At 31.6% G+C, this 17279-nt stretch overlaps 3 protein-coding genes across 4 annotated transcripts in view; 1 reads left to right on the top strand and 2 right to left on the bottom strand.

The window, feature by feature from the left end:
* LOC149900250 (leucine-rich repeat protein 1-like) overlaps positions 1 to 7945 on the top strand; it is a 100427-nt gene extending 92482 nt beyond the window's left edge. Inside the window, exons 1-4 of one of the 2 annotated variants that reach the window (XM_090112837.1) lie at positions 5253 to 5950; positions 6038 to 6129; positions 6512 to 6666; positions 7477 to 7945. In XM_090112837.1, the coding sequence (XP_089968963.1) occupies positions 5380 to 5950; positions 6038 to 6129; positions 6512 to 6666; positions 7477 to 7897 (1239 nt within the window). In that variant the 5' untranslated portion in view covers positions 5253 to 5379 and the 3' untranslated portion in view covers positions 7898 to 7945. Of the gene's footprint in view, positions 1 to 5252; positions 5951 to 6037; positions 6130 to 6511; positions 6667 to 7476 lie in introns of those variants that run through there. The other variant, XM_090112838.1, reaches the window with a different exon arrangement.
* On the bottom strand, positions 263 to 4923 carry Smg5 (Smg5 nonsense mediated mRNA decay factor). Its single transcript, XM_090113442.1, has 4 exons — positions 4624 to 4923; positions 2286 to 4506; positions 1762 to 1960; positions 263 to 1065 (listed from the first exon to the last, which is right to left on the bottom strand). Exons 1-4 carry the CDS (start codon positions 4695 to 4697, stop codon positions 620 to 622), a joined length of 2940 nt encoding a protein of 979 aa, XP_089969568.1. The 5' UTR covers positions 4698 to 4923; the 3' UTR covers positions 263 to 619.
* Elp1 (elongator complex protein 1) lies at positions 6485 to 17180 on the bottom strand. The gene is made up of 8 exons (XM_090112836.1): positions 16763 to 17180; positions 13305 to 13527; positions 10626 to 13065; positions 10382 to 10548; positions 9987 to 10209; positions 9361 to 9565; positions 8940 to 9093; positions 6485 to 8454 (listed from the first exon to the last, which is right to left on the bottom strand). The coding sequence occupies exons 1-8, from the start codon at positions 17099 to 17101 to the stop codon at positions 8393 to 8395; spliced, it is 3813 nt and encodes a 1270-aa protein (XP_089968962.1). The 5' UTR covers positions 17102 to 17180; the 3' UTR covers positions 6485 to 8392.
* Between the last annotated feature and the right edge of the window lie 99 nt (positions 17181 to 17279).

Below are 17279 nucleotides of genomic sequence, written 5' to 3'. Positions count from 1 at the left end.
TAAGAAATGTGATAAATCTGAGACAGTGCTTACAGATTTCTTTTTTAATTTAGATACTGCTTTTGGTTCTGAGTTTGTTATATAATTTATTTTATTTATCATTTAGTAAGGTATATTTAAAAAATAAATAGAGTGTATAACATTTTTTTTTCTTTTGTTTAATTTCTGAATTCTACATTATTCCTAGGGAAACTATTTTATCAGAAACTTATGTATGAATTTTGAAGGATACAAGAACTATGGGAGGTAAATAAAAAAGTAATAAACAAAAATGTCGTTTATTTAATGAATGATGATAAATTTGCGAAAATAATGAAAATAACAAGATACACCAATCGACTATGACTATACCCCAGTTATGATAATTAAAAAGATGAAGAAACATAAAAAGATGTCCAAAAGATTTGATTACTTTAAAGAAATATGAAAATGTATTAAAATTAACAATTTCGAATCAAAATGAATAAAAACCGACTCATCAGCCAAATTTCATGTTAACATTATTAACACTCTTTTTGCGCAGGCATGTTCATACCATCTGTGTGATTTATTTCACTTGGTGAGAGGGATGTATTACTCCCTCTATTGAAGTCGAGGTCCAAAGATGTCATCGCAATGTTCACCTCTTTTTACCATTTTTGTGGCCAGTTTGGCGCCACTTAGCGTAAAAGTCGCCAATGAATTCAACAGAGATGCCTGCCGCTTGTGCTGTGCCCATCAAACTGATCTCTTTATATGTATCTTCATTTTTCCCTTGTTCTGTTCCAACTAAAAGAACAAGGAGCGGCGCGGACTTCCCTTGGACCGTGTTATCTGGATCCCCATTTCCACCTTGCAATTGTTTTTCATCTGACGTGAAATGGTTGCAAAACTCCAATATCTGCATGAAATTATGGACATGTGGTGGAGCTTTTCGAGGATATTTGAGCAAAGTTAATGGTTTCGTTTGCCCAGGACGTTGGGTCCTTAGATATCTAGATCCGCTTTTTAGTTGAATTTCGAGCCAGCGTATAGCGTCGCGAGCCGCGGAGCATTCCCGTTTCAGCTCATCCAGTTCTTGCAAAACTGCAATCAAACATATTTTTATGAATCAATTGTGAGTTATAGTTTGTTTACAAATATTTACGATAGCTAGAGATAAACGTTTGTTTCAATAACGCACAAAATAAACATTAAAATAAACAGACAGAGAAATAAAACATATAGAAAAAAAACAAATAAATTATTTAAATAGTTAAGACAGACAGATCAAAGGTGCGGGCACGAAGACTATTTTCCATTTGAATGGGAATTTGGCCTGCCGGGCGTAAAAGAAACCAAATTTTATACGTATTCATGCTGTCATGCTCACGATGCCAATGAGGCTACAAATACTTTGACAAGTAGTTCGTGCTTGTGCCTCAGGGCATAAAAAAAAGACGGGTTGCACTCCGGGAGTGCCGGCAGAAGTGAAAACTTGATTATTAACGTTCAGCATGTTGGATATTTTGGAATGGTATCCGTCTTACGCATGGAATATAAGGGCTAAAAAAAAAATCCGTCTTACGCTTTTGATCAGGCCACGTGTCCTGACGCGAGTTTAAGATTTTATACCCAACGCCGCTAAAGAAGTTTTCACTTCAAAAACACACATCAAACTAAAGTTTATGTATCCGAGAACAAATAAAAGAATCAATTAAATTAAATCAAATCAAATTAGAATATTTTTGTATCGGGATCGTGAAAGGACAAATAATATTATGTATTAAATATGATGCTTACCAACATTTGGCACAAGAAATATGAAATTTCGTGCCTTGACTAGCTGTTTTACTCTACGAAGATGTTTATACAATGCAGCAGTGTCAACAGCAAGCAGTGAAGGAATTTCTGTTTGTCCAGTACATTCCAATTCGCGTACTCTAGACGCTAACCAAAGATGACCCAAACGGCGCAAAAGACCACTTTCTTTCTTGTCAACCTGAAATTTGTATTTCGAAAAATGTAATAAGCATTTAATTATACTTTTTATAAGGATTTATATCATAAGCTGACCGGTAAACATTGTTTTGCCCGTCTGCACTGTAGGGAATAAAAAATTTTCTACCTTACTGTCAGACCTACTGAATAAATTACATTGGTTTGGTAAGCACAATATTTTTGTATACTTAAGTTATACATAAGTATAAGTTATAAGTTTATTATTACATATATTGATATAATAAATATAACAATATAAATATAACAATTATTAATTGAACTAATTAACAATATTTTTTAAATTACAATTCTATGGAGCTACTTACTTGATTCTTTGAATTATGCCATTCCCTACTTCTTTTGTGGTGTAACTTTGTGCTTACTTTGGTTGGGAATACTTTTTTCAAATAGAAAATCTTCATTGTTCTATTAAATCGTATTCTTGGAACTATTTTAGCTATTTGATTCCCAAAGTCGATAAAATTCAATATTCTGATAATGTTTTCTTCATATACAGTTAATTTCATTTTCTCCATGACTTGCCATTCAGCGGCATCTTTATCGAATTTTCCGATATTTGTCCCACGCAAGTTTATATCTTCAGGCAATGGGATAGATTTATATTCAAGTTTAAATTTTTTCGCAACATTCTTTGCTTGCATCAAAATATTGCAGTTGTTATTAATGAGACCATCATTATTCTTCTGATTAAAATAATGTTGGAATATATTCAACAAATTAACAACACATTGAAACAATGATTCACCACTCTCACCACAAGACAATATTAGTTCCTTCTCAGTGAGAACCCAATCTTGTAATATTTTAAGACTAGGCAAAAAATTATCACCAAGTAAGAAGTTTTTAATGCCTTCTATGTCTAAATCTTTTTTGATAGGTTTCCCTTCAGTTGTAGATTTATCTATTTCAACACACTCATCATCCACATTATTTTCATCTTTATTTTGTGAATCAGATTTTTCATCACAAGTTCCATTAATTACTTCTTCTTCCTCATCAGTGTCATTATGGAGTGATATATCATCACTTTGTTCATCTTCAGACTGAAAACTTGATTCGGACAGATCATCATTATCACAAGAATCTGTTTCATTGCTTTCATCTTCACTATTTTCTGTGTTATCACTTATATCAGAACTTCCTGAAGACGCAGTTCTACGCCTGCGTCGTCTCCTTGCCAATGTTTTTTTGTTTTTTATATCACCATTGAAAACAACTTTAGAGTCTCCATCTGAACCAATATCTTTTATTTCTTCCTCATTGTCATTCTCATTATTACCATTTGGTAAAACAATATTGGCATCATCAATTTCCTCATTTTGTGGTTCACCTGTTCCATTCAATTCATTGGATGACACATTTATAGAAGTTTTATATTTAGATGAATATTTATTTGCAGGATTATAAAGCCCGAGGTCTTCCAATTGTGCATGCAGTTTTTGCAATATTTGAGACAAAAAAGCTAAAGTGAATGCTTTACATGCAAAAGCTTTTGCTTCATTATTTTCTTTCAGTTTTGCAATAGTAAAAAGACAGATTTTAACAATATTGTGAATCATAGTTGGGTTCAAATATGCTGGATTGTTATTTTCCTCTTCTAAAGCTTGAACAAATTCATTATAATTTTTATTTATATCTGGTAGTACAACTTTATCAAAGTCCATTGAAATTTTGAGTTGTTGTATAACTGTACTGCACATTTTGGGAATATTGGTATCATCTTTGCTAAAATACCACTTTTCAATTAAACATAAAAAATTTGCTACTGTCATTTGAATGTGTTCTGATTGGGTGCATGATTCAGACTCATTAAGCATACTACAAAATTGGTTGTTTTTCTCAAAAATTTTAGTCAGGTTTCCCATTGCACCTTCAAATGGTGTTAAGCAACTGAGACAGTGTATATAGGAACTGACTGAATCTAAATTGTAGTTTTTCTCTAAATATAAATTACCTATTTGATTAAAAGGCATGCCCGATGTTAGGTCTATTTGACCAGCCTGAAGGTAATAACGTGTGGCAATAGAAGATTCAGCACTATTGAAAATTTCCACCTGATATCTACTTAAGTCACCGAGATATATTAAGCAAGAGTACAAAACGGATCTGCAAAGTTGGTACTCATCTTCTGGTGGCTTATAATTAATATCATCCTGATTTTCTTCATCATGATATAGGGGGACATAATCCAGTTCTTTTATATGAATTTTCATTTCTGACTGGACTCTGGACATAAAGTGATGAAAGTGACCTATGCCACAGACAATATGTGTTTGTAAATAGTTATCATATTCATTATCAGATTCGCGGAGCTTCTTAGCAGTTGATATTGTATCATAATACACTTTACGCCAAAGCAATTCAAGGGACTTCTTGCCGTAGTTCAAAGGATCCAGGAAAAAAAGTTTTTCACAGTTGTCTCTCAATTTTTGCCGTTGAACTTCTATATGAATGGTAAATAAATCGGCGATCACTTTGCTCCCACTTGTTGCCTCCCCGAGACGTCTAGCGATATCGCTCACATATCTGGAATTACACATTTCTTATTAGATTTCAAAGACAAACAATGTTTTTATAATTTGACGTAACATTCGGTTGAGACCCTTGAAAACGAATTGAAAACGAATAAAAATTATTTCTTACCGATAAACTTTCTTCGCTTGCTCGTTGCGCTCGATAATTTTTATATCCAAGTTTTCATTGCATCCGTTCTTCATTTTCAAGTCATTTCAATTTTATCAACATGTCAAGATGTTTTTATTAATACAGATGACGTTTTAGAAAAGTCAAAATTTACGGACTTCTGAATCATTGCTTCGTGATCATACTAAATCAGTAACAGATTGGTATTTTCTGCGTTTTGTATTTTAATAACCAAATTTACCAAAATATCTCACACGAGATCAGACGTCATAATAAAAATATGATGAAATATGAAATTGAAATATGACGTCCAAATTTTAATGTTGCCAACTTCATATTTTCATAAAAAATATTTTTAATACTTTTAATATATTATCTGTTCGCTCAAACGCTCGAAAAGACTGATAAGTGTACCGTATTGAGCGAAAAAATAGCTCACAACCTTGCTCACAACGCATTAGAAAGGTCTACATAGTCGTATTTTTACTATTCTGTGTTTCTGTGCCTTTCTATTTTGACATCTCAAATCGGCATACGTTGGTAACACTTGTTGGCGGGTTAATTACATAGTTAATTAGATCGAAATGACATTTTGAAAATATACAATATTTTGATTTTTGAGTTCAAAACTTTAAGGAGTAAAAAGTTAAAAACATTGTTGTGTATTTGTTTAATATTATATGAATGGTTATACTGCGTTTTTAGTTATTTTAACACCCGTGTTTTTGCGTCGGAGGCTAAAATTAAATCATTAAAATGAAATTAATGTGTAAAGTTGAGGTTGTAAACAGAATTCATAGTAACTTGAACATTCGATCTAGTGGAAAATACATAAAATCTACTTTAGCTATAGGCAAAGAACCCAAAAATGACGCAGAATTCTTTATTCTCCATTTCTCATCAGTTAATAAAACTGGAACTAAGTATAAAGTGAAATTTATAAAGCAAGTTTTTGTTAAATGTTTAAATGAAGGCAAAGCCACAATAAGATTTGATGAACCACCTCATGACTTGTGTGTGAAAAGTGAAGTTGTACAGTTAAAGAGTTTTCTTAATTTATTAAAATCATGTTTAACTGGAGATACTAAAAGTTTCAAAGTTTCAAACTTGTCATCAATTGGTGTTACTGTTAAAGATAATGCTCCCACGAAATTAACAGTAGCGAGTCGCGCTGATATTCCTACAAAAGGTTTTCCAAGAACACTTGAAGCTCTTCACATGGTCGGGATTAAGTTGCATAATTTTCGCCGTGACATTCTTTTATTGAACCGATTGACAGTGCTTGATTTAAGCAATAATGAAATAGAAAAAATTCCTCATGAATTTGGTAAATATACCTACATTTTCTTTATAAAACATCAACATCATATTATTTAACTATATGCAAAATAAAATATCTTAATATTTTTTACAGCAAGAATGCCTGCCTTACGTGAGCTCTACTTGGCCAACAATGCACTTGGGGAACCAGCAGATATTGATTGGAGATGGTTGTTAGGACCACAGGTAATGCTTTTTTATCACTAAAGTATAATAAGTAAGCAAATTTGAATTAATTTAATGTCTATGAATCTAAGATATTTAAATATACATTATTGCTGGCAACATGACTTAACCAGGTTCGAGTCCCGCTTCGTGATCAAATTTTTTCTATTCTTTATAAATTTATATGACCTATCCAATTAAAAATAATTGAATGTGTACAAAAAGTTATAATTAGTACCTAACTTTTAAAATGGGTAGAGTTTAGAGACCCATTTTAAAGGAGTAAAGGTTACTCATACTTTTTCTGAACTTAGATTGCTTTTTATAAAATTAAATACATAATAATATTAATTGGATGGATGGAATAAAAAAAATATTAAACATCAATCTTTATTTCTTACAGATTACAAAGACATTGAGACTTCTAGATCTAAGTGGTAATAGATTAAAAGATCTTCCTAAAGATATATGGAAATTGGTTAATTTAGTAACATTTAAATTGGACAAAAATATGCTTGAGAAGATTCCAGCTTCTTTAGGACGAATTAGAAATCTAAGGTAATATAGACACCAAGTTATTATATTACTTTTATCCTTAAATACTACCATTTACCACATAAAAATAGTAAAAATCATATAAAATATAACAAAAATATATAGTTAACAAATTATTTTTACAACTTTTTTTAACTTATATGTAATTAAGAAAAACACATTTGAGATGTAAATTAAACAAATAGTTTTTGAAACATTTGAGTAATACATACATCAATTTAATTCTAAAGTTACATTTAAAATGCTCACCACATCTACAAAATGGATTAACCCATTGACCACCGAGCGCCCCGATCGGGGCGCGACACAATAGATTTTCTATTGTGTCTGTGATTCCGGGGACTGATGGATTAATGTGATTACACTTAAGATTATTATATCTCTAATGTTATATGTTATATATTTCTAAATTAAAGACTAGAAACACTCATACTTTATTCCATTTATGAATCCACATTTTCAATGATTTAAAGTCTTTAATTTAAAAATTCTGTGTCTTATTACATAAAAATGATATTAACTTTGTATTATAACTTGATTGTGGTGGATATTTAAGTTCAGGAAACAATTTATCTTGTATATGGTCACATTAATACATAAATGGCTTTTTCCTAGTCTCATGTTTGTTCTCTATGTTTTTATAAATATCAAAGGCCAGGAAAATAGTAGAAAAGGCCAATAGTCTCAATTCACATTGATAAATAATTATTGAGGCCACTTGGAACTTGAAAAGTTACAATACAATGTTTTAGGAACATAATCACATAAGATTACTTACTATACTTATACATAATATACTTATTTCTCTTACAGATTCCTCACACTTAGTCAGAATAATTTGAAATCTCTGCCTTGCAGCCTCATGCAATGTCGGTTTGAACAATTGGATTTAAGTTTGAATAAATTTGAAAATAAGGATATGAAGTTTAAACAAGATAATCTATCGCAATGGGATTTCTGTGTAGGCAGTTTAGTGCATATATCCGCAAAAATAGTGTTAAGAAATAATATATTTTATGCACCACATATTATACCTAGGACATTAGTTGAAACACTAGATAATGCAAATGTGTGTATTTGTGGAAGACCAGTATTAAATAATGTATATCTTATTAAACAATTTGACTTCAAAGACTGTTTTAAACTGGTTACTTTATTGAATAATAATGTTAATAGTGCAATCGATTTTGAATGTTATTTCTGTTCACCAAAATGTCTCTTGAAATATATGTGATCGATTTTATTTATTTGAAGTATTATGAATTAAATGACTGATTTTAAAGTGTGATCATTTTCATTCTTTCTACCATTCAAATTGTACTTCTGTAAAACTAACTTTTCCCATTTAAATATTTTAAAAAGGAACTAAAATATTTTATATACATAGAGCCATATCTTTCAGTAAAAAAATATTAATTTAATACAAAACAAAAACTATTTTAGAAGATAATATGCATAAGTGTCCCGAATGTCTTTAAATCTATTTTAAATTCCTATTTCATGTAATGTTCGAGCAGATAATATAAAATCACAACATGAAAAACAATATTTAAAAATAAAATAACTTTCAACATAATTTATATTACCCCAGAAAAAAGTAACAACAACTATACAATTAAAATACTACACATATAAATTTACGTGCCTACAATACAATTATTGTATTTTCGATGCTATTCTGAATACATAAAGACAGTAAAAGCTAATTATGTATAATGATAGACTACATTTAATCCAAATCGAGTTTCCAACGCACATCTTGTATTACAGGAGCAATTCTCACGTGTGGTTCTGAAAACAATAGATAGGTAAGTCTGAATAATAAGTAGAGAGGAAAAAATAAACGGCGTTGTTTCTCCGAGCCGTTTAAAAATAAGATCTCTGAATGTTTGCGTCATTAGTAATTATCATCATCAAAGAAAATCTCTTGTTGTATCTTGGTTCCAATATATTTTTGCGTAAGTCCAGTCAAACTTGCCTTTGCCCCCGGGGTGCAAATTTTTGTATTCTGTTTTTCAAATTTTTTATACAAACATGACAATAACGAAGCCATAAAAGGACTTTTTAACAAATCTGGTGTAGTTGAGTTGAGTTGTAGATAAGCATGATAAACGAACGTTCACGCAAATTTTAACACAAATTTTAAACATAGTAATTGACTAATAAAATCGTTACTTTTAAGTTATAAATTATAAATCTTTCATCTTTATTTTTATTAAAAAAAATTATCTAGTGACGTTCCTGAAATTTGACTTAAAAGTAAAAAAAAAACTTACCCAAAGTAGCAATTCCCTGTTTAATAATACTGCCACCTTCTGGAACACTCAGTTCAGCTGCAATAACCGCAGTTGTGGCTTCTATTACGAGATTATTTGTCCAAATCTGGTTGAAGCTTTCCTTCATCTCTTGCATCACTGCCTCCAAAAGATACTACAGGAACACATGTTTTTGTTAATTTTCAGCTTATAATAATCAATCATTTAAAAATTATCATAGAAATACTTTTAAGTGTATTAGAATAGAAAATTGTAATATTTTTCTTAGATATTGTCAAATTTTTTATGATTTTTACATTTTTGACCGTTTCGCGTAATAGTTTACGTAAAATTGTACCGACTTGTACTAAATTTTGTTTAAAAAATATCCTATTTATGTGATTAATAATAATATAGAGTATAGACCATATTATTTGCCTACCTGAAGTATCCTAGCCTCTTCATCCTTATACACGCCACAAAGGGCCAAATTGATTTCCCGTACATGGGATCGTAGTTCAAATGTAGAAGACACCAAAGTGTGCAGAGCCATGACAAGAGCCGTGTCTTCAAACTGAGATCCTTCCTTTAGAGATGCCACTTTACGTTCATGTTTCCTGCGATTCTTGCTTGAGCGGTAGGAACGGCTGAAATGGAAATATTCTTAAATGCGTCTTAAAATGAAAAAGATATGTTTCGAAAATTTAAAGTTTCTTAAAGTTATTTGTAGCATTCAAATAAATTATCTGATAGAACAGACGTCCAATTTATTTGAATTCAATCCTACTAATATTATAAATGCGAAAGTTTGTGAGGATGTGTATGTGTGTGTTTGTTACTCTTTCACGCAAATACTACTGAACCGATTACAAAATAAATTAAGCACACATATTAGAGGGTAACTTGGATTAACACATAGGATAGGTTTTATCCCGGAAATCCCACGGGAACGGGAACAATGCGGGTTTTTCTTTGAAAACGCGGGCGGAAAGCTAGTGTAGAATAAATTGAAATGAGGAAGTAAAATATAACTTCGTCATTTTATAAAATACCTTGTTACCAAGTTACCTTGATCCGGTTGAGGAGCCAATGGTGCTTCCAAAATCTGAATATAGGTCATAATCTCTGCTGTAATATGGGATATTAATTTCATTCCGTGCGGGCATATTTTTCTTACTAACTCGCACTACTTCCAAACGGTCTCTGTAGGATTTATAGTTTGCCAAATTCGTCTCCAATAAATCTTTGAGATTGTTGTATTCTTCTACGATAGCTGGTGTAACTTCCGTTTCTACGAATAAAATTTAATATCTATGATTACGAATTGTACAAAATCGGATTAAAATAAGGATTTTGATCAACGACATTTAAATTGTATCATATATACGTATTTTGCGTATCGTAAATTGTCATAGTTTTCATATGAAGTCAGAATTTCATTTATTTGATTTTAAGTTACTTACCTAGCATTTCATGCATGTCGTACGTATAACACATTCTTATAGCAGACTTAAACTCCCCATTTTCTGTTGCATACATTATCATTTCCATTTCATTATCACCGGCCATTTCCAAGATCCTCAATGCTTCCTTGTGACGTTTTTCTTGTTTCAAAGCACCAACGAAATCACTAAAAACATAATTATTATAATGTCAATACCCATGTAACTATATCCTATTATTTTAATAGTTTCATTAATAACTTACCAACATATTTCTTTAAATTCATCTCTTGGTAAATGTTGTATCAATTTTAAAGCCAATTCCCATTCCAAAGATTCTTTGTAACATTCTACAGCTTTTTCAATATTGTCAGCCCTCTCGAACATAATACCGGCTTCTAAGAATTGCTTCTTCAATTTCAAAAATAAGCCAAAATCGTCACATATCTGCTTGTAAATGTAGTCCCTGGGAGTTAACATTTTTAGCGCATCTCTGTAAAGGCTGTGGTATTTTACGAATGTTTTCAGTTCATCATGTTTGCTGGGTCCACATTTTATGAGACATTCCACAGCTTTTAGATATCGCTTTAAATTTTTGTTTATCGTGAATCGTTTGTAATTCTCATCCATACCATTCAAGTCGTTTAACATCGGCATGTATTCTTTCGGATCTTTCTGTGACTTATTGGCAACTAGCAGCACAAGATCAAAGTCATACATCCCCAAGGCAACATCAAATAGCTTGTTCACATCCACAATGTAAAGTAAATATTTCAAAGCTTCATCCGAAGATACGGGCAGCCTTATTCCGTTTAACTCCTCGTTTCTAAGCTCTTTTATTATGAGCAATGCTTTCTCTAAATCTTGAATTGTATTTTGTTTAACATATGTTGTCAATAACGGCAATACTCTAGAAGATCTATCGGGTGCTGTGTTTAAACGGTCCCTAATCATATTACAAATGAAGTTTATCTTCTTATCACAGTCCTTGTTACCCTCCATATTTATATAACTAGTCGCATACATTGTTTTGGTCGTATCCTTATTTTCCAAGTCTGTCAGGAAAAGACTAAGCCATGAATTATTTTTGATTGCATCCAAGAATTTATCAAGGTTTTCAATGAAGAGTTGTGGATTATGATCATACATTAGATTCAGGTTGATTCTCTGTTTTCGCATTAAATCAAATGCTTCATAATACTTAAGTGAATTTATGTGTTCACCAACTATTTTAAGTGACAGTGGTCTTGGTTCAATGACTTCTAGATTTCCGCGTGGCATTTGCAACACTGTTCTGGTATCATTTGGTACTACAACGATTATTCTTGAGCCTCTCTCTACTCTCCTTTTGTAAACATCAGGTGATTCAGTATCATCATAATCAATAACAGCTTCTAATCCCTCCTGAGTAAGTTTAGTACAAAGCAAAAAGTTCTTCATTGATGTAATGAGGAAATAGTCAGTATGTATAAAAACGGAAGCGACATTATTCATAATGACTTTATCTTGAAGATATAAAAGACCCCTGTGAGTTAGACCAATAAAATATCCCAGATCCCCAATAGGTAGTACACAAAATTTGGGACAAGCCGCAGGAAATGATTCAGCGAGTTCTTCCAACAATCCATCTGAATTGTATGCTATTATTTTTCCTGTCTCCAAGTGCATATAGACCTTTGGTATTAATGGGTGAGAATGGATCCTGACAACAGCTGCAAGCAAAGCTTTTGTTCTTACAATTTTCAGTGAATCTTCCAATATTTCATATTCAATCATTTTATAATTACTTTCGACGTCTAATGCGATAACAATAACAGTATTTTTTTTCCACCAATACCAGTTGTAATATTGAAATGGAAAATCGAATTTATTCAGAACAATAGTTTTTGTAATTTTATATTCGAGTGGTTTCTTTTGTACTTGATCATAAAATGTCAACGTATTTGATGAGCAAACGAAAAATTTATTGTACTCATCATCTTCCTTAGGTATTAATAGGAAAACAATAGAGTCTATGTTATTGTCTGTTTCGATTTCTAAATTTGCCATTGGGGGTGGTACAATGGAATGTCTGAAGGATGACAATAGCATTTTCTTTCCATCAATAACACCAACCACAGCATCATCCTTCTCACACCGGCCATTGCTATGATCCACATCCCAAACCCATGTATAAGTGTAATATTTACCACTCTTAAATAGAACATGTAACTTTTTATTATTGGACACATCAAAATCATTGTCCCATAAAACTTTGCTGATTGTTTGATGTGGATTATAAGTCAAAGTTTGTTTGAGATACCAATGATAATTACTGCTTGTGAACAACAAGATCTTCTGATTACCCAGTGGCGACTCCTTGCAAACAAGAGTCAATATTTCAGAATCTTGACTCCAAAGAATGTTTTCTACCTGTATGTCTGTAACAGGTATTTCAAAATCACGATGTTTTAGGCCGTTTTTTTCAAAGAAACTGACGACGTATCGGTCTGGGAGTTTTTGAGTTGTTGCAACAAAATTGCCGCTAGGGCGCCACGCTATAATAGGTTCGACACCCGGTTGCTTCTCACTTGTATATAGAAGTTTTCCTCCCTTATCAAAAACTTTAAATCTTCTTGCACCCTGCATACGGAAGCCAACAGCAAATAAATTACCATGATACTTCCAAGATATTAATATTTTATCACTCACAGTGTCTTCATTATCTGAAATCGGATAATTATTATGTATATGTAAGTCCAAGTAGGCATTGATTGATTGAAATTGATTCATTGATTTTATTGAATTTAAATTACAATGAATAAAAAACTTCCATCCCAATAAAAAACAATCAACTTTTTATGGTTGGGAAGTCTATGAGATGAGTAAAAACTATAATTATATAGAATGTTAAACGTAAACAAGGGATCACGATAAAATAAACCTATTGACATGAACATATTACCAACAGTTACGTCATTTTGCGCCTTAGCAGCTTCTTTGCCTTCTGAACCATGGAACTGCGTTTCTTTTTTACCCCAACCAACGGTGATAAATTCCTTTGCACCAAATTCATCAGAAATAAGATTCACTTGATTTACTGTGTCATATGTGCAGGACATGACCATAACTTTGTAGTCTTTTGTAACTAGAGCTAACGTTTCCTGATCGTGGCTCCATTCCTTTGCCTAAAATAATAATCGATACTAAATGGTCAATTTAAGAAAATTATCTTATGTATTTTACGTATAGCATGAAAAGGTAATGTTACTACTACATATTTACCTATAACGAATAAAATAACGATATAATTCTTAATTAAGCTCCAACTCAAGCCTTTATTTATTCAATTAGATTTCCATTATAAGCTTTTAAATTGTCAAAATACATAATTTAAGCGAATTCATTCGTATGGAAAGCATTTTCTAAAGAGAAGAGCCAGCAAGAAATCCAGTAGTTTCTCTTTTATCATTATCATGTCAATTTTACATTTGGATTTTTCTTAAAATGATGCCAAAGAACTGTCTTGAGATATAAGCGAAAAACTTCCAAAGATTTTTATCCATAGTAATATTATAAAAACGAAAGTAACTCTGTCTGTCTGTCTGTTACTCAATCACGCCTTAACTACTGAACCAATTTGCATGAAATTTGGTATAGAGATATTTTTATACCCGAGAAAGGACATAGGCTTCTTTTTACCCCGGGAAATAGGTTAGGTTTTATCCCGGAAATCCCACGGGAACGGGCACTATGCGGGTTTTTCTTTGACTGCGCGGGCGAAGCTGCGGGTGGAAAGCTAGTATTCCATATGTTCACAAATGCTATATGTATACGGCTAACTGAACTAATAAATTTTAAATCTAGAAGTACTTAATTCTTTAATATTATTAAGAAGAGTTCTGTTGTAAGAGCGTATACCCGTGAATGGTTTTTTTTTACTTTAAAAGCCAGAACACAACAGGCATTTATGATTTAGATAATTGAAATACCTAGGTTACCAAAAGACCTAAGGCAAATAACTAAATAGGGCCTATCAACGAACAACGAAAAAATAATGCCATGACTAGCTATAACGACCCAACCTATCAATATTTATTTATAAAATTATATAATCTTTGGAAAATTCAGCTCGACAGACATTTTCTGCTAGGACTCGACTTTCGTCTACAAATCCTAACATACACGCAAATTTTTATCGAGTATGATCAATATCGGCAATGCTTTCTCTCTTTCGCGAGATATGTCGAGGTGCGCATGCTAGGTCGGCAGCTATTATTGACGCGCGTAATTATCAATAATTGAAGCAGGACACCTGCCCTGCACCGGAGGTGACCCAACGATGTTAAGCAGCCAACGCCATCCATAACATTAAGAACAATGCACTGGTGGTGTTACAGGTGCTTTACCGACTTAATCACAAATATGCTCTTTTATTGAAGCCCTCAATGTCGTAGTTGTTTGGATAAATAATATTCTTATAACAATACAAAGAGACGATTCAAACGTTGACAAAGTAAACGAAAACAATGTATTCAATACGTAAAATTCTCATAACAATTTATTATTACATACAAAAAATACTAATTGCGTTGAAATAATTAAATCTGATACGTGTTGAAATACAGAATAGGGTTATTAACTTATATTAGCAAAACAAATCATCCAGGCGTGCGGCTACCATAAGAACCCAAGTTATTACTAGGAATATACATTAAAGCCTTTTCAATTACCTAAGTTATCAAAAGTAAATTCTAATTCTTGAACGATAACGACGCGAACGATGTTGTTTCGCTATCGGATTGTTTGGGTCAATTACCTTATAATAATTGTATTAGGTTTATATTATAAAGGGGAATAAAAAAAACTGAGCCACTGATGATAAGTTATATTGTTTCCATAACTAGAGCGGTATGAATTTGAGCAAGCGACAAATAAACCAAACAAGCGACGAATATTTGTTGACGAATAGCGAAAGACGCGGGTTCGAAACTCAACCCGTGATCGATTTTTTCTTTTCTTTGAAATTTTTTTATTTATAAAGCATTTGAATGCTTTGATACTAAAATATCAAATTCAACAAGTAGGCTGCGTTCCATCATTACAATATGTATTGAAATAAATAATAATTCATATTCATTGAGATGGTTATTTAATCATTCGTGATTTTTATGATTTTTCTATCCAAAACATATTGTATAAGATAAAAGTATCTATAAATAAATTATAATATGCCAAATATTATGAAGCTGCTCATTTTGAATTTTAAGCTCTTTTGATTTTTCATCGCTCACAGTCCAGTAGTAAATTCTTTACCCTCAAATAATTATTTTTGTCACCAAAAACTGGTATTTTCAGTCACTTGTTTAGATGCAGGTAGTATTTTAGGTAGTATGTATTATAAATAACTTCCCTATAGAATTAATGAGATATATAGAAGCAGAAAATATAATATTGTATGCAACTTCTTGCAACAGGGCAGTTCTTGGGCATAATTTTTTTTTAAATATCCTACTAATATTATAAATGCGAAAGTTTGTGAGGATAGATGTATGTGTATGTGTAGGTGTGTATGTTTGTTATTCTTTCACGCAAATACTACTGAACCGATTACAATTAAATTTAGCACACATCTTAGACAGGTTGTGGATTATTCTTTGAAAACGCGGGCAGAAAGCTACTCCATATACATATAATTCAAGATCTAAACAAGAATCGATTATACATATTTTATTGAATGAGATCTAGAGGCATTCTTACTGCTACTAATTTAGGTATAATTTGAGATACAAGAACAAAAATTTATATTGAACTGTAGGTTTTCAAATTTTCGCTTTAATAATAATATTATGGGAATTCGCATTGCGGTTAAAAAAAATGTACCATACCTACAGTGAATTAAAAATTCAAATTCTGAGAAATGGTATAGAAATAAAAAAACCAAACATGGAGCCATCATTGGAATTCTTGGGTTAAAAATGCAAATCTAATAAGATTTGAATAAGCTGATGATGCTTTAAGATATAAAATAAAAATCATCTGTACAATACTATTTAAGATAAACATGTATTATATAATAAAAAATTTGCTTTATGCGTAAATAATTTATAGACATTTTCACAATTCAAGAGCGCTGCTAAAATAAATCCAGTTAAATAAATTTATATTTAGTTCTGTACATAGGTATTATACTTACTCTTTGTTTGAAATGAAAATTAGAATGTTGAGTGATTGCAGAGGAATTTAAGCTTAACAAGATGTAAGTTGATGTGCGCTGTATGTTATGACAACACAACAACTTACACACACAACATTTTATACTTAAGTACATATATGTAATTTTAAATAATAATAAAGTCTATAATTAAACTGTAATGAGTGCTTTTTTTATTAAATTCAATTTTTTAGCAATACAAAACTTACCAAAAGGCCGTCTTCACAAATACCCTTTAATTCCAAATCAGCACCAGTCTCAGTCATTCCAAATAACTCCCCATTTGCGAGCCCAACACTCAATGTATTTACCAAACTAAGATAAGTCATGCTAATAGGCATATTTCGGATTGATGAAATTTCTGATAGATCCTTAGACCATTTGAGCCTTCCTTGGTTACTAAAACACCGAACTATAAGGTTATGTGTGCACAAAAACAATTCTCCTGGTGGACAGCCCCCATGGTGACCATAACATACGCAAGCTATTTCTTCACATAAATAATCAAGTTTTTGTGCCGAACTACGCCACAGCTGTAGATTACGCATGTTTGTATTTTAATATTTTACACGTTTTTTAAAAACATTCAGCAACAAGTTATACAGCAGCCGGGACCGTGAAAATTTGATAAATCAATATTCAAATTAAATGTCAAAGACTCAAAGTACTAAGTTTTTAATGAATGCTTTGAAGGCTCATGATACGAGGTATTTTGTTATAGTTAGT

The sequence above is a fragment of the Colias eurytheme genome, chromosome 19, assembly GCF_061535395.1.
Source record: "Colias eurytheme isolate Ceu_HAF_F1 chromosome 19, ilColEury1 Martin Lab GWU primary, whole genome shotgun sequence".
NCBI lineage: Eukaryota > Metazoa > Arthropoda > Insecta > Lepidoptera > Pieridae > Colias > Colias eurytheme.
Note: the sequence above shows the minus strand (reverse complement) of the source record. Positions and strands in the feature narration are given on the sequence as shown.